Raw genomic sequence first — 25,564 nt, 5'->3', positions numbered from 1 at the left:
AAACTTCCACAATCCAAACCCAATTTTGGACTAACCCTTTTTAGGCCTTTAATTTTCAACCACTTGGTAGTGTTTGTTAAAATCGATTGAAATCTATCAAGGATAGATGTACCTTCCTTCTGCTGCCATTGAAAGGGAAAAGGGCATCTTTTATCAAAACCAGCTTGATGATATTCTGGATCAAGAATGTTGTCATCATCTTTGATTTGAAAATTTATCGAGATCTCAAGCATGTTAAGATCAATGATCTACTGCAAAGTTAATCTGTAGTAATCCATCTCCATTATATCCAATTCTGTCTGCATGTCAATCCAAACATCTTCGATACGATGAACATGTGTAAAGGCCCTCTTGATTTGAGAATTCTTTTATGTGTAGTCAAAGTCAAACCTGGCTTTGAATCTCTTCAAAGTGATCAAGTGCAGTTCTGCTTCCATAGTTTTTGCTTTATGTACAAAATTGATCATATAATTACCAATTACCAGGGGGTTTGGTAAAAGAAATACCAAGACTTGGCCTATGCAAAGCATGTTGATCAGATTGAACTTCCATGATTTGTTTGTCTAATTCCATCAAAATGATCCTGTCAGAAGCATACCTAGATAAGGTATATGTCTCACCTTTAAAGTACCCAACGCTCAAGAAAAAGTTGGAAACTGGATAAAGATACAACCATACTGATTTACTTTCTCCCAAGCTTCATCAGATACCCTTTTGATGGATAATTGTCTATCAGAAAGACACCAAAAATGCCCAAAGAATGCATCCTGAACTCTTCTATAATGGTACTTACTGTTAGCTAGAGTAATTTGATCATAGTAATCCCAAACTGGAATTTGAAGACAATCTCCTTTGGTTGAGAGTCCAAAAAAAGATCCCATGGCAGCAACAATATAAACAAGGCAGGAATTCATGTAGAAAGGCACTGAAGTCCCTACATTGAGCAATTGTTGACAAAGTGCAGTGCTGATTAGTTTTCCCCAAAAGATATGTTCTTTATTCACCATGATCTGGAAGATATACATCCATAGTTCAAAATCAGTGGAATCTTTAAGATCACAAATCCTGCTAAGAAGAATAATAAGATCTTTGTACTCTTGCTTGAAATTAGATCTGTGAAAAATCTTTGGCCATCTTGAGAAGTTGTTTCTCTTGGTATCTGTTGAGCTATCGTTTTGCATGATGTTGAACGATAGGAACCCTTTCGAACTCTCTTGAAAACCTAATCAAGGATCAACTCCAAGGTTCCGAGCGATCTTGCGACCTACTGAAATCCGCTCAATTGAAGATAAATGTGTATGTTCACGAGGTGGCCTTTGCGGGTTTGAACCAATTTCGGATAATCTGTTTGCTCTGTTGCTGTTTTAAAAAAGCAACCACAAAATAGGTATATTTTTGATATTTTTTGTTTTATGATGAATGTAATTTATCGATGCAACTGTATGAATTCCTATTTTAACCGAGTGTTAGAAAAGAAATAACAAAGATAAGGTAACGAGAGATTAAAACAAATAACTTAAAAGGGAAATTCCTAATGGACATAAACCACGGTAACAACACGTCTGCGAGTTAAATCGTTGAAAAGATCGGGTAGGAAACCAATGAAATTAGGAGCAACGCTTCCTCAATTCCATCGATGTAATCGTCTATAGGAACTCAATAATAATTGAAAAATGTTTCACGTTTCATCAAATCACAAGGCCAAAGAAAGTGCACTCATGCGAGACAAAATGCTATGCAAGAACAATAGGTGATCTTTTCTCCAATTCGTTACGTCAGCGAAATTCATTAACACGAGGCAAACGCCAGAACTAAAAGGTCGCACAATCATAACAACACAATAAAACCATTGGCTCCATTATTATTGATGAACATGCATTCACAAAAATAACACACTCCGGCAAGAATAACTACACTCAGAATGAGAGCACCAATAGCATTTATTATTGCATCAAAATAACGGCCTAGAGTACATATTACATCCATGTATTTATAAGAAATCATCTCCTCCTTTTGTGCTCGGAGAGAGAGTTCTTAAAATGCAACTCATGCTAAAAACTAATAAAACAAATCTAATTATATACAAACTGACTCTAAATGGTGCTAAGTAGGTCTCCACCCTTATTTATATCAATTAATGGGTGCATGAGCCTTTACATAACACAAGAATAGAAGAGTGAGAAGATAAGAAGAGTGCAGTTGCAAGATGATCTAGGAGTTTCTGGAAGCTTGACCTTCTCTAGGCGTTTCTGGGAGTTGAACTGCCGTCAAAATGTGTTTTTGGTGCATGGAATACTCTAAATCAGGAACTGACAGTAAACGATTAGTGTATTGCATATTCTTTAAAACTGTCGACACACCTTTGAGAAAAAACGCACTTGTTCACCTACACACCTTGATGATAGGTTCCAAAAAAAAATTTTCAGTGTCAAAACTGCATTTCCAACATCTGGGTTTTCTTCCCCTTTAGACCAAAATGACGTCTAGATGTTTGCTCTTAAATTTCTCTATTATCTCCATTACTTGGGCAATTTTTGGCAAATCCAAAGCTCCGTATTTGTCCTTTACTAACTCCTGGTAGTTACTTCGATCCGAGTATCCACAAAATCTTCAAGCTTTGTATCTAGTTCCAACACCTCTACAGTTTTGAATGCTTGTCTTATGTCTTCATTTGACGAAGCATTCTCGAATGTTCCTCAGAATTGTTAAACTACTGCTTGTGTCACAATGAGCTTGGATTTGGACTCATCTTCAAAGATCTCAAGGCAAGCGGCGTTGTAATACATTTTCGCTTCCAAACTTTTCTCTTGAGTTTGGTCCCTTATCTTCTGTATATCTGTATGTAGTCCCTCCATGACTTATTGTTGGTTGATATCTTTTCACTCCAATCAAGTTTATCCAACTCCTCAGCTGTATATACTTCCATGAGTGGATGATACCTTTGACCTTTTATTGATGTCAAGGCTTGTAGGTCTTTTGCCTAGGTATGTACCTCATCCATTAACCCAAAATCGTGGCTCACTATAGATACCAACTTATCCACACTCGACTGAATATGTTGCAACAGGGTCAAGTTCCCCTATATTATCTGTACACCTTTCTCTTCAAAATTGTCAGGCCATTGCTTACATGCTTCCAAAAATGGGTCCAACTATGTCGTTCCCGTGCCTTTTCTCTCTAATGCCACTGCAAGAGTAATCTTTGGATTATCCATGTCTATAGGGCCCACAATTCCATGAAGATAGCCTCTTAATATCTCATTTTGCTTCTTGAGTGCTATCAATTCAGACTCATCTCGGTCCATGTGCCTAAACACCTCCTTCATGCTTGTAGTGATCATTTATTTTGTTGTGTCTATCGTGCGCCTTCCCAACATGATCTCCTTGATTTGGTAATCCTTAGGAGTCAGTTCCTCGGTGTCAACATGTGGAGGAGGAATGGCTTTATGTGCAAGTAAGTCCTGATCTTGGTTCTTCATTATGAAGGCCAGTGTTCGTGCATCACCCATAGGTGGCTTTGGCTTCTTGAATGCTTTCACTAATTCCTTCATTCCCTTCTCCACTGTCAGGTCCAACTACCTCTTCTAACGAAACATGACCTCCCTCTTTAGCCATGTCGGTGTAGTACCCATTGGAGACATGTACTTGATTGAAGAGGTATGTTTCCACTGCAGGCCCCTTCCCCTTATCAGTCCTCTCTAGAGTCTTTTCATGTTAGAAAGGATCTACAGTTCAAGTCTCTGTATTTGGTTGGGCTAAGGTCCTAGCCTCTATATCATGAAGAGTTTGTTGAGGCTCTTTAGGTATTTGCCCTTCCTTTGATACTTTATCGACATGCAGTTGTTGGGGCTCCCTTTCCTTTGTCGCCTATTCTCATGTTTGTGTGACTCGAGGAAGTGGAGTTACTGAGCCTTTATCCAAAAAAATTAAGTCTTAAGAAAAGATAAGAGATACTCCCACCATTTCGGTGCCCATTGGCATGAAGTCAAAATCAGAGAGGTCGAAGACATCAGTTTCTTGACCCTCCATATCTTCTATCCATTGTTGTTGCTCATCTTCTGATGTAGATACATGAATAGGTTCTTTAGGAGTAGATGGAGGTGTCACTGTTGAACTTCTTCTCTCCTCCTTTGCTAACCTTGCTGGACATATTCAATTTGCTCCCCTTCTTCTGTCTTGGCTTTTGGGATTGTCTTGGGCACCTATAGGGGCAGAGTGTTCTTTTTCTTCAATCTTGTCCTTCGTGTACCCCCCCACAGTTGACTCAATCCTTGCCCTTTCGGGAGCTGAGGGGGAGGCTTCTTCTTCTTGTATAGCCACTAGTGCTACCCTTTGCTCTTCCTTTGCCTGTTCTGGCTGGGGAGGCGCTTGGGGCTCTTGTTCAGGCCCTTGAGTTGTAGGCTCAGCTTGTTTAGGCTGTCCTTGTTCCTGTTGAGGCCAAGGCGCTTGGCCTGTTTGTTTCCTAGTCTTTGAAGGAAACCTTTTCCTTTTATTTCTCTTATTCGCTTCAAAGTACTGAAGCACCCTCTCATGTTGGTGTAACGTTTCCGGCCTCACTAGGGATTGAGCAGGGAAGGTTGGCACTGTGACTTTAGCCCCTTTTCCTTTGACTGGCCTTATAGTAGCCTGTAGGGGTATAGCCTAGGGAACTGGATCCAATCTGAAAGGTTTCTTGATCCATTCCTTCGTTAATTGGAGTATATGCCTGGCCCGATGATTGATGTCTACATTCTCATCCCTCCCTATCTCTATGTTCTTTATAGGTCAGTCATAGATCTTGTCCCTATTGTATAAAGGATCCAAGACATCTTGTGAATCTTTTTCTACTGCCGTTAGAGGGATCTTTATTTTCAGCACTTTTTCTGCCAGGTATAAAGTCATCCTACAATAATCTCTTATCCAGATATCATAGTCATTTTTTGCATTCATCTAACGGTCTTCTAATGCGTCCTCATGTATAAAATGCTTCCCTGCTAGATGTTGTACCATCCCGATGTTGTCGAAATAGGGGCGAGGGGAGTTGTACTCTTCCAAGGGATATTGATCCTATTCAGAATCAAAAGTAACAATGTCTTGCTTTTGTTTGACCTCAAAAGCACCAATTGTGTTGGGCCAGACCCACGTCTTTTTGTGCTATCTTCTCACTCTGTCATACACAGAAGTGAGTTGGCGTGCAATCTCTAGCAAGATTAGCCTATCGGATGGATAGCTTGGGAGCTTCTTTGGATTTTCGAGAATACCAACTACCCTAAGATATTCAAATGTTTTAAATTGAATGTAGTAAGCACCGATCTATGTGATCCTAGCAGCTGTTTCTGTTGACATTCTTTTGGCATAATCCCCTTCTATGAACCTGATAATTGTGAAGATGAAGCCATCATTGACCACCTTGTATTCCACACTTTGTTGAGAGTTTATTCTTCACCAATTGTGGATATACCACATAGGGCCAAGCATTTTCATCTTGCATGCTTCCCTTTTTGTAGAGGCCGGGGTAATCTATGGTTCTAGCTGCCAATAGATACACCATATATGATGTCATATAGAATCGTGGATGGGCTTTCACGGCTACAAGTTGCTCATCCAAGTTGTCACTTAGGATGGTAGCCCAATCAATTGGCATCTTTTTCGTCCTGATGGTTTCTATAACTTGGACCATCTAGGTTTGAAGGTGCCCTACTGCAGGAAGTCCCATGACTTTGCTCAGAAGTACAATTGCATATCCAATGTCATCCTTCATATACCCCCGTGGTCATGTGTACTTTGCCGACTCTATGTCCCACTGGTGTTCTATCTATGAAGGAGGATTGAATTGTTTCTCTAGCCTCTTTTTAATTTACTTGATACCATCTTTCTGATCCATGATAGGAGACTTGTAAATACTTTCTCAATGTTCCTTGGTCGGAGGTCCAGTACTATCTCTCTTTTGTCACGCTTTTCACGACCTTCTCTTCGACCACATAGTTTTCTACAAGAGTCATTATGAGTTCTGAAGACTGGACAGATGTTGGATGTGATGCCGCGTTCACTAGGCCTGACTGGATAAGTGTTGACACCATTGCAGATTGTTACTTTGGTTTGTTACGAATCGTGAGGAAGGCATTTCAGTCAATATGCCCAAGTTTAGTGTCCCAATCTTAGCATGCCTGGCTTGAAACAAAGATTTCCTCGGTGCACCTTGGTACTTGAATACAATAGGTTTTAGAGCTATCTTTTCCGCTATTGAAGAGGATGATGACGCTATCTTATCTACACAAGAAAGAAGACATTAGTTTGGAAAATTAAGATTTGACCTAAAACAGACTCCAATTAATCCCAAACACATGAAAACCTAGTCAAAATGCAACCCAAAACAGCTAAATTCCCCCCAGAAGCCCTGCTGTGCTCTTTAGTGCACCTAGCACACCCTTACAGGTGCGCAAATTTGGCCCCTAATCAGCCTTTTGTGCGCATGTGCGCACCTAGGCAAGGTGCGCGCATGTGTGCAGTGCATGTGCAACTTCGGGGGGCTTAGGTTTTGTTTACATTTTAACTTAGTTTTGAAAAGCACAAAGGTGCGCACATGCACACCTTGAGGATGCGCACCTTTAATGCCTTAGGTTTGCATTAGTTGCTTAAGAAGGTGCTCACATGTGCACCTTCATAGTGTCTAGGTTAGGTTCCTTAGGTTTAGGAAGGTGCATCTTACATGCGCACCTTCGTGGTGCTAACCTTAGTGTGTTGTGTGTTGCAGGTTGGAAGCGGAGGAGACTGGGAGCACACGTTAGAGGGTGCAGGGGTGTGGTAAGCTGAGGAGCGGAGAGCAAAGTGGTAGGAAGAAGGGGGGTTTGGGCTCTTATTTAGACCCCAGGCCCTCCTTAGTGTGCATCTCCGAGTGCTCACTCCGCACACATGCGCATGTGCGCATCTCCGGAAGGAGATGGAGTGCCCACTCCACACACATGCGCATGTGCACTAGTGCGCACTTAAGCACTTGAAAACTAAAAAAGGCTTCATTATCTCAAAACTCAGACTCTTCGGACTTCCCCAATTAGAGATTGGGGATTGACCCAAACTCCTGGGGGAGTCCAAAATGACCTAGAGTCCGGACTAGGAGTCTGGTAGACAAAATTTACTAGGGGGTCCCCATTTCTAGGAGAAATGGGGCGTGCATTGCGAGACCACAACAATATCCAACCAATATAGATTCACATACTTCTGATAATCTCCCTTATTCTCATTCCATATCTTCAAAGATGACTCTTTGGTCAGATCTATGCATTCTGCACTCTGCGGCATTGTGAAAATCTGCTCAATAACTTCTAGATGAAGGCTAATAATAATGTTACCATCAACATCTTTGATCGACTTTGACTTTGGACTGAAACACTTCGCGCATCCAAGAACAAATTTTGGTTCCCTGGCAACCATGGGAAACGTAGGCACCAAGTGAATATGACTTCTCTTAATACGTTTCATTTCATGACCAACAGGAGCTTCTACTCTTCGCAGGAAATCAATCATGTCTACATGTCCAATCTTTGTATCTAACACATTGTCAAGAATGAATGTGACATGAGATTGAGTTACATGAGCCAACTCTTTCTCCAACTGGTATTTCATTTTGCCCTTAGATTTTGACGGTGAGGGCATCTCTTGTGCTTGTGCTGCAACACAAAAATTCCAAAATGTGAACACATCATCAGAGGATATTGCTATAAAAGGTTGATTCTTGATAAGGAACAAAGGTTTGAGTATGGATTAGATCTAAGTCATAAGGTTCGAGTTCGAGTTCGAATTCGGGAACTATAAAATTCGGGTGAAGTTCGACAAAGTAAAAAGTTTGAAAAAAATTCATTAAATTCGCCTTTGTATAATTTATTTATTTTAAAATATAAGTAATATATCTACTAAATTATCAAATAATTTAATATAGCTAAATAGATTAGAAATCATTAAATGTAGACAAGAATATAAATATAAACCACAAAGCACACAAGAAATTGCAATCACAAATATGTATTAAAAGTATATTTAAAATTAAGCATAATTTTGAATAAATTAAAACTACTAAAGTAAATTTGATTTTAAAATTAAATAAACTAAACAAATTTTAAAATATTTATAAGTTGACTAGATTATTATTTTTATTTTAATTCAAATTTTGTTAATTTCATATATTACTAATATATAGAAAAATAACAAAATATTAAAATTTAATAATGAAATATTTATATTGAACATTAATACAAAATAAATAAAATTTTATTTTATATCATTATAAACATAAAATAAAAATGTCCTCTTACATATTTTTATAATACAACCCTAAAAATTAAACTCTACAAAAAATCTAATTTAAAATTAAGGTGCGTCCACCACATTTGAAGTCGAAAACTGACGGAATAGGAGCAGAAGCCACATACGCAGAGATGGGTGTACCAGTGTTCAATATTGTTGAAAAAAGAACAACTTTTAAGCCTCTATCGGGTAGTATTATTTGCATAAGGGGCAATCATAGAACCAAAGCCACTAATAGCAGATTGAGTTGTTGCAGCGACTAGTTTGTAGCGATTGGAGCTTGAAAGTTAGCTATTACTTATCGAATCAAAGAAGACATGGCCAATTTTCCTGGTGAGTTGCATCTTTGACTGTAGCATAAAGGATTTCCACAATGAACCTTGCGATTCCTTTTTAATCCGAAAAATACACAATTGAGAACATTTTCTGAAATATATTTTGAATAAAAAAACCTAACCCAAAATTTCCGTACGAATTTATGGCGAATGAAAACAAATTTTTTGGGGTTTTTAAAAATTCGTAGGATTTCGAATTTCATTCATGAAATTCGCTGAACCGTGTGACATAGGATTAGATACTTCAAGGACCCGATGAGATGATCTCAAAAAGAGACATCATACATATGCAGATGATGAAAATGGTAGGTGGAAAGAGAAACCATGAAGTGAGAATGGAAGGAGATGGATATATTTTAAGACATGAAGTTGGAACACATGGGAATGTGTGTGAATGAAGACTTTTGACTTTTAAAATGTGACTTGGGCTTTCAAGATGTCATCACACGAAAAGTGGATTATATGTATATGCAACATGTATTGAGGAATGCAAAGTGAGATGACATGCTAATGTGGAAGGAGAACGAGTTTACATTTAAGTGTGTATGAAGGATGAGATGAAATGTGTAATGACAAAGGAAGTGGAATGACATGTATTTTTCTCATGGAGGTGTAAATGCATATGGAAGGAATGAATGCAATGTGCCTTGAAGCGAAGTAAGCTTTATAGACGTCTTTGAGAAAGGGTAAAGCCAAAGTACATAGGAAAACATACACATGACATTTTTTGACCTTTATAGTGACTTTTAGTCAAAAACAGATTTTAGAGATGCAATTACATGTAAAAGACTTTTCATGTAATCATAACATGCGATTGGATGCAGAAAGTGAGATGAGTGAGAATGGAAATGGAAAATAAGATTACATGTACATGCGGATGATGGATGGAAATACATGTAATCGTATGTGAAGAATGAGATGTGAAGTGTTGTGACATGGAAAGAGGGAAATGGAATGAAATGATGCTCTTGCATGAAATAGGAGGTGGAATGAAATGAAATGTGTTCAAGTTCTTGGGAAAAAACTTGCAACTTCTTCATAATGAAAAAAAACCGAAAAGCAAACAAGCAAAACACAAATACAGAAGAGAAGTGGACCTTTGGCAAAAGACTCAAACATGTCAACAAGCAAGCTACTTCAACATGCAAATTCGAATTTGGAGTTTAGGAAAAAACTAAAAATATGAAAATGAACCATTTCATCATTTTAAAAGTAAAAATGCACTTTCCATGGCATCAAAATTAACAAATGTGACATCGTGTTTAAAACATGCACAAAATCAGCAAGATAAGCATGAATTAATTAACAAGAAGGAAAATGTCCACTTACATGATGATTGTGTGCCAAAAATGAAGGAGATAGAAACTCCAATGTTGAAAAATTCTCAAACAAACTTGGATTTCTTCAACTTTGCAAAGAGGAATTCGAATGAGCACCCAATGAGGCGTTTTCAATGCACAATGCCAAAAATGTGCCCTAAAATGCTTCCCAATTCCAACGTTTTTAATAAATGCAATCAAAATAGGCGTTTTTGGAGAAAAACTTGTTTCAAATCTGCCCCAAGATGAATCGATTTTGCAATGAAATGTAAAAACGTGCTTTCCAATAGCAAGGATATGCAAGAAAACTCCAAAATGCCTCTTCTTTGCCCCAAAACATGATTAAAAATCCTCCAAAAATGAATGTTTTCTCAAAAACGTGGGTCTAAAAGGGCATGAAAAATAACGTTTTTTTGCAAGGAGATTGAACATTTTTAGCATGAGAATATGTGGATTTGCAAAAACATCCCTAGAGGAGAAGATTTGAAGACATTTCATAAAAGAAACCAAGCAAAATCATCAAAAATGTGTTCTTGGAGGCCAAATGCATGAAATTTTGCCTTCAATCTCAAAAAATGGGTTTTAGAAGGGCAAATTCATATGTTTGAAAGCAAAACACACCTTTTGGACGTGATTACATATATTACAACATGCACCCAAGACCAAAACACACCTTTTAGAGGTGATTGCATATATTAAAACATGCAATGAGATTTCTTTAGTCAAAACACACCTTTTGTGTGCAAATGCATGTTTTAAAATAAAAATATGCTTTTTGCTTAAAAGCGGATTTAAGAGATGCATATACATGTCACATTGGCCAAAACACACCTTTTAGATTCGAAGACATGTTTTAGTAACTTGCATTTGCAATCCAAAGGCAAAAATGCACCTTTTAAGCGCAAATGCAGATGACACATACATCTCAACTTTTTGATGTGTTTGCATGTTTTTGTTGCAATTACATGCATTCTTCATCAAAATCGCACCTTTTGGAGGTGATTGCATATTTTGCATGTAAGCATGTTACACAACTTAAGTGGTAAATTAAGCACATGTCAATTTTAATTTTGATGAAATATCACTTAAATGGGACATAAATAATATTCACATTATTATGTTAGAAATATAATGTACATATCATTTAATAAGTAATATTTGCTACAATATTTGATTTAAAAATAAAAAATGATGAAGACCTCAAAAATCAAGCATAGGTTCGACAAACAAAAAAAGGAAAAAGTCTTGACGAAAGCCTTCATTAAAAGAATTTGCTACGTGAATTAGAGTTTATTGATCAATCAACATTAGTCAATTGAATAACAAATTCAACGTAGAGAAATACGAAACTAGTTTAAAAAAGTTTCGTACTGTTACCTACATTTTGTGGTGACAAAATGCAGGACAACAGGTGTCAACAAGATTTTCTTGTGCATATAACTTTTCATCATGAATCGGAGTCCCATGACAAGATGTGGCAAGAAGGAACAGCCCATCCACGTGAGCAACTATGAGGCCCAAGCGACATGACGCATAAGGGGTTTTAGTGGAGATTTTGAGAAATCCGCTAGTAGTAGTGTGATATAGAAAGGCAAGTTTGTGCGACGGAAATTCTCATTGCAAAAAGAATTATAAAGTGATGGCAATAAAAGTATTAATAATACTATTTTTGCTCTGAGGGTATAAGTTAATTAAAAGTTAAGGAAGTTGAAAAGGTGCTATTATTTATTTCTAAATAATCTGACTTTTGACTTTGAAAAGTCATATCCTCAAATAAGTGGGGTATAAATATGAATTATTTTTATTTGCAAAAAAAGAGAAGCAACACGACATATATTCGGAAGAGAAACAAAAAAGGAGATATATTTACGTGTAAGGAGGAATTGTAAAATATTAAAGAATGACTTTAATATAAATGAATATATTATATTTCAATAATAAATAAAAAGCCCTTTTGTTCATGTTTACTCAAAGCAGAGAGATTAAAATTATGATTAAGATTCGTCCTTTACGAACAGTAAGAAGACTATTGAATTATTCCAACTATGTTTTTTTTGCATTGGATTTTTTGGCATTCTTTATTCGACAGTTAGGGATATTGTGAAATAAATAGGTGTTTCCTTGTCTCTGTCTAATTGGACTTCCATTGAAGAAGATAAGACTCTTTTGGACTAATATAGAGTTGCATATAAGAATTATCTTTTATAGAGCTCAGGAGTGATTGATGATATTTTAAACAAATATTGTTTCATAAAGTCTTATGTAATAATCTTCATTGTGGTTGACTTTGTTGCTCGAATAAGCAAAGGCACTAGTCTTTTCAATCATTGATGTATAACTATTAGGTTTAAAATTGAAGTCAGTAATCTTTGTATTCCCTCCTTACAAGCATCAACTCAGTTGTTATATAAACATTCAAACATACCAAAGCATTTATACAATTTTGATGGAGTTCTAAGATTTTGCCAACCTAAAGAATTTATAAAGTCTAAATTCACTATAGAAAAACCATTGAACCAAGCAATCGGGGCTTAAGGTGAAGGTATACTCTCCTAGGTGTGGCGAAGCCTAAAGTGCAAGGGAATCAAGCTTATTCTTGTTCGTTGGCCAAAATTGATTCGATAATCCTATTGGAGAATTGGCAAAGTTCTTAGATTTCCAATCTGTGGTTGTGAGAACCAATTGACTTCTTGTTGGAACTTTATGCTGTGTAGGTGATGGAGCTCTAATTTAGAGGCTCCATTTTTGCACAAGAATTTTGATGATTATAACGAATCAAATTGTATGAAGAAGGGAGCATTGTGGATGTTTGAGTGAGCTATCAAAAGCTGTTGAAGTTTTATGTATAGAATGAACTACACTATAGACCATCAAAGGCTAGAGATGGAAGTATTAGTTCTATTCTCTCCAAGCTATCAAGTTTTTCTAAACAATTTAATTGAACTGGGCAAACAAGACTGGCTTCTTAAGTTTCTTAAATATTATAGATAAGTGAATATAATGAAGTTAACATTGCTCATATGCAGCAACTCTTTTTTTTAAGAAGTTATGTGTGAAGGTTGGATGTGCTTTCTCATTTCCATTCTACTCCAAAGCCGGCAATAGAAGATATGTCTATACAAGCAAATGTTCTTGTACTTGCAAAGGAAGAGATTGCTCCATGGCAGTCTCAGAAGATTGTACCTGAGGATTTGTTTATTGGGGATCAAATGTAGTGCCTGATATTTTAAGAAATTCAGAATATATTTGGTCAAGACAAATAAAGCCAATCCATCTCCAAGCTTCCGTCATAAGTCACACACTTTATTTCAATGCTAGAAAATGGCAAGTTAAAGTCCAACGTTCAACAGATCAATACATCACATAATTTGAACAAGATGAAGGATACATTGAATTTTGTTAAATCACCATCGAAGGATACCGTGGAATTGGAATTGCCGATATGTGATAAGCAACACCATTATTTGAATTAATTAGGCTGAAAATATTTTAAGAAATATTGCAATTACGGCATGCGTTGATACACGATGGCACCAGAAAGCTTTCTTCAAATCAAAATCCCATGGAAAAAGATTGTTCGCACTATAGAAAGTCAGAGTAAGGGATTCAAACAGGAAGAAAACAAGGATATTTTGGTAGTGTTGAGGAACTATTGAAGAGTATCGATCATGATTTCCTCCATGCCTTCAATTGTAAGTCTTAGACATGCACTATTGTAATAGGCTAGCAGTTCATGGGTGGAGTATATTTCAACAACAATTCTGGAGAATACAGTGATGGCAAACATGAGCCTTGGCAAGTTCTCAGTAAAGGTTAATGGTGTTCGAATACTTCTTGGCAGCATAGATACAAGTTTGTGTTAAGTACGTTGAAATACATAAATTAAAATATTGTCCATGATGCTTAGATAAATGAAGACGCTGCCCTCTGAAGTATGCATGGAAGATTTCCAAAACTTTTCTTGTATTCCTTTTTTGCCACCAACGTTGAATCTGGTCATGGTTAGTGAGTGAAGCAAAGAAAGTTCTCTGCGCATCATGGGATCCTTGGACTCGGTTATTTGAATGCTTTTCTGAGATATGAATGGTGGGATTCAATGATGTTTCCAAATCATAGACGCGTTGGATCGCTAATAGGCTATCATTGAAGAAATTAAATTTGGAATTCACATTTGTAAATGGAATTCGCTCAAAACTAAACAAGAAATATGGGAAGGCGGCTGCTTTCAGAGGCATTCGAATCCATGTCATTCATGGATGCTATCAAGGATTTTCACATAGAGAAACCATTTATTATTAAGACAATAGTATAAGGTCAAAATAAACATTGCAAGGTAACCATAATAATAAGAACATTTACTAAGATTAATAAAGATAATTCATAAGTAAAATGCATCCAAACCAATAGTTGGTTAAATCAAAAGGTGCCATTTAGTTTTGCAAAGGAAATGACTGTTCATTTGAAAAGTTGCATCCACCCTTTTACCAATGTATAAATAGGTGGCATTGGAAAAAAACAAGAAATATTGGACATCCAACAAGCATTTTATAAGAAGAAGAAGAACATTTGTACAAAGCGATAAGGAGCTTAAATATGACTTTATGATGTAAATTCAAATATTTTATTTTAATAATAAAATAAAATGTCCTTTGTTTAGTTTTATTAAAGGCATGGAGATTTGAACTATAGTTGATTTGTCCTTTATAATTATTTATAAAATTCCATAAACAATTTATGTCAAATAAGTGGACGAGGTCATCTATGGCATTTTAAACTCAATCATCACAGATATTGTGAAATATTTAATTGTTCCCGAATCTGTGTCTAGTTTGTCTCCCCGACCTTGGGAGTTAAAGCGCACTTTGGACTAGTTTAGAATTACGTATATATATTTGATCCGTCACGTCTTGATCATTAAACTGTTTATAGTTTATGTGCATAGAACATTATAAAGTTGTATGTTATAATCTTCATTGTAGTTGACTTTGTTGCCTGAATAAGCTAAAGCACTGGTCTTTTTATCATTGAAGTGTTGGATTTATATTTGAAGTCAGAAAATCTATAACTTCCTAGAAACCTCAAATCCATTGTTAAAACCTTATACAATTTATTCAATCCAAACACTCAATATTCAGTTTTATATTAATCGAGTTCAAAGACTCTGCTAACTGAAGAAATCACCAAGCTTAAATTCGCTATAGAAAAGCCTTGAACCAGGTAGTCAACATTTGAGGTGAAGGTCTACCCGCCTAGGTGTAGCAGAACCCGAAGTGCAGGGGAATCAAGGTGATTCTTGTTTGTTGGCTAGTATTGATTGAGAGATTCTATTAGAGAAGTGACAAGCTCTTGGATTTCCAATCGGCGATTTTGGGAACCAACAATAGGCATGGTCATAAAACATCCATTAATGTGGATTTTATAAAACTTTTGTCCAAACTACAAAAAAATATTAGCCAACAGATTTCAACTTTCCAATTTAAGACCCTCTATTTCACGCATTGATGTATATTATGGAGTCATCCTCAATGTTCACAGTAGCAATCTTTTTCTCCAAACACAACTTTAGCCTGTCATATAATGCTTCAAATTTCGTTTCATTATTAGATTAATTGAAGCCACTGACTAAGAGCCTATATGAGGAATCTCGACTCGTTCCTTATGATATAATTGGCACTAGAGATCCTGGGATTGCCTTGTGTGGATTTCATTCCATCTCTTGAAGGGGCTATCAAAAAACTATTTTAATAGCATGCTATCTGTGATTATCTAAGTTACCATATTTGACCTTCTAGCAACGAAATCGCAAGTCCATTCGCTAGACATTCATATTCGATTCGAAGTCAGCTCCAAAATTGCATTTTTCCTAATAAATTCGGTTATTCGAATTTGTAATCTTCTGTAGCAAATGTTGAGTAGTCAACGGACACCCAAAATGAATTCTGGCAAATTTCAAACGAATTTCGTGAATGATTTTTCGTTAATAACTTTTATTATTAATGTTTTTAAAAATTATTTTTAACGGTTTAACTTTACGTGGGTTTTTCTCATATTTTCAAGAATCGTGGTGATTTACGTGATTCACGTGATTCGGCGATTCGATTCAAGCCAAACGATTTTTTGTGAATCAGTAAATCGAATCAGCGATAAAGGATTTATGAAATAAGTTACTTAGTAAATTTCAAGGGTTTTTTAATTTGTCGATTCGTAGCCGATTCGATTCCGATTCATGGCCGATTCACAATTATCCGATTCCGATTCTCATTACTTTGGTTTTTCTTAAGATCACACACACGCAACAATTTCCTTCTACTCACAGGGGCTTTTCTTTCGCTCATGCACACATGACATTTTCTTCTCACATCTCATCAACATCAACGTTATTGTGCAACTCATCAACGTTGTTGTGCAGACGTTTGAGATTTTTTTCCTTACAACCACTAACGTTTTTTCTCCCACAACTGCAACTGCTTTGTAAATAGAGTATTCCGCTGTATGGCTTGTGAGAGTTCTGATAACTATTACTTGTCCATTGAGGTTTGGCACTCCTATGGATGGGTAGTTCAAGTTATATGCAAGAGGTGGGTTTAGAACACATCTTGTGGCATAGCTCGTCAAGTTTTTAAGCTAAGCTGGTGTGGCTCAATTGTTGCACTGGAATTTTATCATGTCTTTCACATTGTAGTCATAAAAGAGCCGTGGGTTTAATGCCGGCACTGGATCAATGTGCCCTGATCCATAATTGAACGGTCCTGTAGAATTCCCAAATGGGCTTCTCAAAATGGGATTGCTGTTCTTGTCGACCATTGATGCTACTCCACAATTAACAAGAATCTAATTAATCTTTATTACTTAATGCATACTATATTCACATGTATAAACAATTTGTACGGACAATTTTTACATATATATATATATATATATTTAAAATAAAAATAAAAAATTGTATTTATGAACACAAAATGAACCCAAACCTAGCCCAAAAAAAATTGAGCGAATATCGAACCAGAATGTTGAACCTGCATACGAACCAGAATCCGAACTGGCAACTTAGGTGATTACGTATTATATCAAAACACAACTTACATCGATAGTATTTATATCTCTACTATACATCCATAGTACAATATACAAATCTTACCGTCTATATGAAAATAAACAATAAGTTAAAGGTAGTTTATTTTTTAAAGTTTTAGCCTAGGGAATTGCTCACTGGATCATTAAAGAATTCCGACAGGTTAGAAAAAGCTTGACCATTTTAAACAGTTATTGACATTCCTTGTTGCAGGTACAAAAATGTCAGGTTCAGCCCAAATTATTAAATTTGTGTAGTTGGCTTTTTAATTTAGAGTGACAGATGACATGACATAAAGAGGATACTGTTAACTCTAATATGAATAATGCGCATTTTTAATTTTAATTAATGATTATCATGGTAGTGGGTAATTTTACTGTTTCTTTTAAATTATTAATAAAACAATAAAAATTGTTATAGTTAGTAAACTCAGTAAAAGCTGTTATTCTAATTACTGATTTTTCCATTTCTCTTAAATAATTAAATTTCCTTTTACCAGCGCACAGTGGCCAATGGATCGCTCAGTAGCGCGACTCAATTGCTCGTTGTGGGGATTTGGATAAAGCTGCTTTACTATTTTTTGTTTCAGATTCTTTTCATTGCCTTGCAAACTCCATGGATTTGTTAAATCTGATGGGGGGAAAGGAGGCGGAGAATTGGGACTTGCAGGTGGGTGGTCGCGGGTTCAAGATTTTGCATGCCTGAGTAGGAAGGAAGGAAGGAAAAAAGCCGCAGTATAAGCTTGGTCCTATTGGTTTTAGCAACTATAAACTTTTTGTAAAATTTATGATAAATTTAATATAAATTTGCAACTGGCATAATTTTTGCACCTTCTTTCGTGACAAGTAGTAGTAAATTACTGAATTACTATACCTTAATTTTCATACCATCACAATAAAAGCTTTGTATTTTGGCTTTAATATGTAAAATAATTATGAGCTGAGAACAAGTTTAAAGCATAGATATGTTAAAACTAATCAATATTTTAAGCCATGTTGCCAATAGAGGGGTAGAACAAAACATGATATAGCTAAATCATCTTCTGCTGAGCTTTGAAATGAAACATGTCATATGATACTGAGTTGAGAATATTCGCCTAGAGCAGAAAACATCTAATGGTTTACAATTTCATCAGAATTTTTGAGTTGAAAGTGTTGTTCGCCTCAGCTCGTCTGTTGTTACTTATTTATTCCTGACTATGACTTGTCATAAATGCATTGAAACTTTTAAATGACCATTGGCCCCCCATTTTTAGTTTTTTCTGTTACTTATATGTTGGAATTGTTTTGGAGTTTATTTGAAATTGCCAAAACCACCTTAGAGTTGCTTGGATATGCCCTTCACCATTTATACACGATTTTGACTGCTCAAATTGGAGCCTTGCCCAATTTTACAGTTAAATCAAATATGATTCCATTCCCAAGGTTAATCATACTCAGAAATGCAAGGTTTTCTTGCTGATCCAATAACATAGTTTTTGGGAGCTACAACAGCTGAGCTGAGTTCTAGTTTAGGTTTTACACTTTTAAGTTATAAACTATGAAAAGTGTTGATTTTAAGTTTTGATACGGATTTGAATGTTAAGTATTTACATTAAATGCTTCATGGGTAGAGCAGACTTGATGTGGGAAATTTATTACATTTTTTTCTTTTTTGAAAAATTGGATAGTTTGTGTTGTCAAGTTTGTGGAACTTTTGCTCATTGTTGGTTGATTGACAGGGATTTTATTATACACTGTCTTGTCAATTTTGAGTTATGTGACCTCAACTAGAAGGAATCTAGTATGGGTGCTATACAATCAAGGTTCGGGTGCTTTGGGAACTCAAAATAGATACTTGGGTTACTGAGACAGCCTAGTCCAAATGATGAGGCTTTCCAATACGGTCAAAGTTGGCTGAAGAGTCTGAAATTGATTGCACAAGCATTTGATATGGGTATCTAATAGCCAAATAAAAAAAACTGGCAAGCATTTGACTTCATTAAGTGAACTTATCTTAGTAAGAGACATGAATTTACATTGCTGATTAATGATGCAGTACAACAGAGAGATGTGGCTGCTCATTTTCTCTTTTGCTGTTGATAGGTCCCTTTGATATGATCCCAGAAACAAGCTTGCTTGAGGTATGTTATGTAAGACTTGCACAACTTCTTATTTTGAAGCCATTGCTGGTAGCCTGGTAGATCTTGAAGATAAATATGCAGACTTAGCTTCCTTGAAAATAATTAGTACGAGATGGGAACATTTGGAGGCCTTGATACATCAGTGACACCACTATCATAATCGTACTTGCTATGTAGAACAATGTCTTACTGGTTTATGATACTCTTGTGATAGTTTTATCAGCTTTGATTGGGTAGAATCTATGTTTGCTACAGCTCAGACTTTTTTTTTTTGGAAATAAACCTTGATTACAGTGTTCTTTATCGGTATGGTTTTTCAGTTGTATGCTCAGAATCTGGTGGTTTTCTCCTTAATGGATTATTGCTAGTTTAGATGTTTGTTTGGAGATAACTGTTTTTTAGTTGTATATCTTTATTATTAACTTTTTACCAAATATCTGTTATTATTTGCAAATGCTTTGTTGTCTGTTCAAAGTTTATACATACATACAGACATACGCTAACACATGCATATGTGCCTTGTCATGTTCAAATGTATTTATTTGATTTTGTAGTGTTTTATTTTTTCCTATTTCTATCAGTATTTAGTATTTTCAAGTTGCTTGTCTGAACTCTGAGTTCATGTGTTAACACATGCACTGAATTTACATAGGAACTAGGAGCAAATTATAACTTGCCATCTCCAATATCTTCATCAAATGAGCTAGTTCATGTATGGGATCCTGAACTGGGACGGACAAACCCTTGTGAAAATAAGCAATTGAAGCTGGCTAGGAGTTTAACAAGGGGTGTAATCGACCGCGAATTGAAACCTAGTTCTGATGAGAGGAAGTAAGACTCTGCAGCATATTGTTCTGGATGTTTTATAATGACTGAGTTTTCTTTTTGTATTTACATATGTTTTAATAAATGATATTTGGAAAGATTCATATGGATGGAATTATATGATAACAAAATATGGCCAGCTTGAATCTATGTTTAAATAATAAGTACCTTATAAAATCATCTGATGCACATAAGCTACTAGAGCCAACTTCCTGACTGAATGCCCTAAACATGAAGGCAATGGAAGATTGGTATATTTGGCAAAATATGTCACTTATGTGTTACTGTCTGCAGTTTGAATGACTAATATTCATCATTGATGGCCAAAGACTTACAGTGAATGGTAAATAATAATCTTGAGGATGGATTAGATATTAATGCAGTGGTATCTTTTAATACTTCTTGCTTTGATCATGGTACCAAGGGTAGATCATAAAGAAGCAGCATCACTTACATAGAAATATAGAATTCTGTTAAATTGTCTGTTAGAGTGGGAAAGTCTTTCTCCTCTCAAACCTGCATCCCTGTGTCCAACTCCCCATAGCGTCTCTTGGCCATCCCATATCTCTAGTGATTGCTAGGAATGTTCTCAGGGGGTGCCCTTCCATAAAGGTGAGACATCACTCGGATGTCTGGCAATCCCAGGACAGCCAGGGATGTCCGAGATGTCCCTCCACCATCTTGAGGATGTCCAAGCATCTCCAATGCCATATTTCTCAATGTTTAAAAAATAAACTTAGGTAATTGTCAAGGATGCCTGGATTGTTTTCTCAATCTAAATCAATTTTCTGGGTAGTTTTGATTCTTCTGATGATTTAAAGGTGGTGATGTTCTTATCCTCTTCATTTATCTTTCAAGAAAATGGTGGTCACAGCATAGATAGCTAAGTTAATGTAAGAAGTTTAAGCATGACGGCTGTTTCAGGCCAAAAAATGATCAAGGTTCCAGATTTGAAAGCCCTTGAATGCAGGCTTTAGATGAAAATCCTATAGTTTGTTTGGATAGAGGTTTAGTATTATAACTATTTTTTAGCTAAAAGGTGTAATACTATAATTCTATATTGCTATGTCTATTGAAAGCTTTGAAAGGTGAAATCAGAATTTTTAATTGTATTGATGCTTTACTGCTACTAGTTATGGCAATTACAACTCTTTACTGTACGTATATCCAGATTACCATCCTTAAAAGTGTTTTTTCAGCTCTCTGCCCTAAAATGCCGTAGGTCAAATGCCTTATATTATCTCTAAGATGTTATCTGGCATGGCAACATAAATATCCTATTCTAAAAGCCTATATTGAATAGGAAAGAAGAGCTCAATCTTCAAGAGATGCATGTTGAAGATTTTGATTTACAAAAGACATCAGCCTTGTCATGGCTTTTGGGAGACACCACCTCTACATATGCAATTCACCCTATTTTAACATTTTTAATGGAATACATTTTCTTTCAATTCCAATAGATATACTTTCTTCGCTTGTATTGGAGGTGAAACTGACATGGAATATGTCTTTCAATAGATATCCAACATCCTGCACTAGGGATTTTCTCATCTTACATCAACTCTCTCTTCCAAATACTTTTGTTGTCTTTCACCTTCCATGTGGCTTCTTGTTCCCTTGCTCTTTCCAATGTATAATTACTCAATATTTGCAAACTCACCATCTACATTGATTCTTGGTTTCCATTAGTTATGCTTCCCGCCTTAGATTAGCAGAAGATACCACTCTCTCCACTACCATGACCAAGAATGTTTTCCTAGCGTATGCCCTTCTGAAGGAAATCCTTCAGGTTTCACCACCATTTCAATAACCTCGTTGTCTCAAGATTCTTGACTTTTTCACAAGACATTTGACAATGAATAATAAACCTATGTATTGTAGGCTTTGTTTCGCCTGCATTAATGACCGTCTATCCATACCTTCCATGTGTATGGATTTTTGTTATCTCCTTGGGCAAAAGAATTTCTTTACTTACATTGAGGTGATGTGAGCTCTTTTAGGCCCTTAATCATTCCTCTAAAACATTTTGATATACATTTCTCTCAAGGAAAATTGTTACTTTAGAAATTGACCCACATGATTGGGTTTCCTATGTTAGGTCTTTCTGTTATACTCAGATCGTCCATGTTAAAAATCTCCTTTTGGCATTCTGATTTCGGGCAATACTTTTTTCAACTCCAAAAGATGAGAGTTCCATTTATAAAAAAATAGAGATTTTTAGGCCTTTTGGACTCAATGGTGAGCTCCATTTTACCCCAAAGTGCACCTAGTAAGAGCTCCTACATAACTGTCTCCTAGATTTGAGAAGGGATTTGCAGATCTGAAGCTTTGATACCATGTTATAGTTCCCAATGAACTTAAGCTGCCAAGATCATCTGCTAAACCAAAATATGCCTTATATAAGAGATTAAGAAGAGTAACGTATTGTTTGATTATGGTGCATTAAAAATTTAAGATATGATATGTACTTATGACGCCTCATTTATATAGGCAAAGTTGAGAGGTAGGACTAACTAGGATGATGACAAATGTCTTAATCCTATGATATGTGACAACTAGGTGATACAAACACATGTTTACTAGAGACTTCTAGAAATGTGAATAGGTCTGGAACTAGGAATTAGTTAGATAGAATTGCTTGCTCACACTACAAAGGTGGAAACCGGATTAAAAATGCCCCTGTTCACAGCAACAAATATATCATCAAACAATTTGCAAGCAAGTTGAGAACATATAAAATAATCAACTGTATTGAGTTAAGAATCGTAGAATCAAATGATATGGTTGGTACAAATTGTTTAACTCAAATATTATTACTCTCACCTTCACTAGCTGCTCAAAATACTAAAAATTATGCATCAAAAAATGCAATATCCATCATAAATTGATTGAACTTAACCATTTGTGATTGATACCAGATACTTTAAGAGCTCAAGTTTGCATTGTAAATCTAAAGTACAAACTTAATTGCTGTTCTCTTATATCATATATGTTATAATGTAAATCAGGTCTGCAATAAATAAATGGCTCACATTTAACAAATGCAAGCTCCAAATGCCATGGAACCCCGTCAACAATAATCTTGCAAATTAATGATTCCAAAGTGGGCTAGAAATCCTTTAGTAGGTCTCATGCCTCTGCTTCAGATGGTATGGCAGTTTGTAAAAGGCTTCCAATGGTTATCGATACATATTGTCTTTGCTTTGTTATAGCATCTAGCATATGGTAAGGAAAAAATATTCTTGAATAACAGCCCAAATATGATATGGCTGGCGTTTGGGTATTTTATCCTTCACTGGAAACTTGAATATTATCAAAGAATATAATATTCACAGTCCACTATTATATGAATTTGAAACACATGGCAAACCTTGAAGTTCTTGCAAATCCAAAATACTGATAACCACAACTATAATCCAAGTATTTGAAAACAGAAAGCTTCACACAGATAATATCTGCAACAAATCATTTCCTGTAATTAGCCGATAGGCTTTCACCTGGGCGATAGCCCACCGGATTTTCCTGATGCTGGTGCTTGTGCCGGAAAAATTTACAGCTGCTTGTGCTGAAAAAATTAGATCGGTCACCGATAAAATTTAGTTGGAATGAGCTTCCAGGCACTGCCTACATATTTGTATATCTGTCAACTAGCAGCATGTTGGGCCACATAACTGCTTGCCACAAACCTGATTGCCGCTTTAAAAGTGGACTATATAGGAGGATAACTCTCACGTTGGACCTTGCAGAGGATGAGGGCATAATCATAAGTTCTTTTAAATAAAATCAAATCTCCGTGGAAAGAAATGGGGAAATCAGATAGATTTTCCATTAGAGCGGGGTGATCAGAACTCAATTATGGTGGACTGTCATCAATAGAAGATGTCGAAAGCCTCCTTTACCATTTTTGTAGGGTTTTCAGACCTAGGGTTAGGGATTGTAGGGCTTTTGAGACTTTGTGTTTATTTCTAGGAAAAGGACTCTAGGGTCTTCGAATGGAGGGGCATTGAAGAGGGCAGATTCAAGGTCTGACTGTGCTGCTTCACACAGATGACCCAAGTGTTCGAACTTGGCCAGTTATTGGATCAGTTTTAGGGTGAGAGGGCAATCCTCTTTCATGGCTACTCTTGCGAATATAAAGGATTCATGTGTCACCATTAAAATGAAAATCTTGAGCTTGTTATGTTTGCCTTGATTCTACACGGATGACTAACCTTTGGAGCCAGGAGCTATTAGCATAATCAGTAAAATTTATCAAATCCCCTTTTTCCTGGAATAGTTAATTGAAATTTTGAAGAGTCATGTACTAATTTGTATTGGCAAACTTTAATGAAGCATTATGAATGCCCTAAGAGATTAATGGGAAGAGAGCTCAGACAAGAACAAGAAAAGAGCTTTGCTTTACGACATGATTGAAATGTGTACTCAGATGGTCACTACCATTACTACCCATTTCTTCATCTTGGGGGAAATTTGTGATGGATATTTTGAAAAAAATTGTGATGGAGCTATGAAAGAGGCAGGTGAAGATCTGTCTGTGGACAAACAAGAGAAGAGGAGAAAGAGGGAAAGGTATGAGTAGCTTTGTTTGCAAGGAAGGCATGCAGGAGAAACATGTAAGTGAATCTTGCATGGTGGCGAGTGGTGCATTGGAATGTGGGAAGATAACTTCCATAAAACATTTTTCCTCAAAAAAACTTTAAAAACATAACTTGATACAGTGTTTTTATTGTAACTGTGTTTTATTATTATTATTATTTTGATATCAATTTTCAAGTCAATACTGAATTTTGGGAGTAATTTCAATTCATTATGGGGATGAAATTGTGCATATCTTTTAGGTTAATATAATTGCATTCCAATAAAATATGATGCATTGGTAACACAATTTAAAAGGTTCAAATGTACAGTAAATTGTTTGTTTAAAATTCTTGGTCAACATCATTTACTCAGTTTGAATTGAGATTACAAATGGTAGGATTTCATCAACATTTAGAAGGTTTCAAATAATAATTATAATATTTTGTAATTAATTAATAGTTATGGTAAATGAAGCATTCTAGGTGTCACAACAACAGCAACTCAATGTAGATTTTTCCCTTAACATTAAACCTTTTCTATGAATTAGAATATATATCTTGTAATTAAACTTGTTAATCTTTAAAATAATTTAGTTCAAATATTTAGTTTTGTTATTATTTTATGACATCGATAATATAATAAATATAATATATTTGTAGTTAAATACAATGTGTATTAGTAATAATTACATATTTAAATTTTATATTAATTTTTTATTTTAATATAATTATATTATAAAATATATAATAAAATGATATAAAATATATATTATGAAAAATTATTACAAATGATATTTGATCAATGTTTTAAACTAGACAAATTGTACATATTGGGTTCGCACATTGTATAATAATTGGACTATGTTAAGTAGGAGACATTTTCCACTACCAATCAAATTGTGATATTGTTCTCACGATTTAATTAAGTCTATCATAATGTTTCTAAAGTTTCTAAAATGCTCCTAAATAAATTAGCATCACCAAATAATTATACTGGCGCTCTCTAGAAGACTCTCAAGTTATTCTATAAAGAAT

General features: G+C 35.6%; 1 protein-coding gene across 16 annotated transcripts in view; it reads left to right on the top strand.

The window, feature by feature from the left end:
* The window catches only part of LOC149533827 (phosphatidylinositol 3-kinase, root isoform-like), a 246,894-nt gene that overhangs the window by 46,736 nt on the left and 174,594 nt on the right, over positions 1-25,564 (top strand). For all 16 annotated transcript variants that reach the window (XM_089804320.1, XM_089804314.1, XM_089804311.1 and 13 more), the window contains one exon: positions 19,780-19,958. In XM_089804320.1, the coding sequence (XP_089660446.1) occupies positions 19,780-19,958 (179 nt within the window). The remainder of the gene's footprint in view (positions 1-19,779; positions 19,959-25,564) is intronic.

This window comes from Cupressus sempervirens, chromosome 10, assembly GCF_028749045.1.
Source record: "Cupressus sempervirens isolate cs-2001-9-10 chromosome 10, ASM2874904v1, whole genome shotgun sequence".
Lineage (NCBI taxonomy): Eukaryota > Viridiplantae > Streptophyta > Pinopsida > Cupressales > Cupressaceae > Cupressus > Cupressus sempervirens.
The sequence above is the reverse complement of the archived record's forward strand: the minus strand, read 5'-3'. Positions and strand labels throughout refer to the sequence as shown.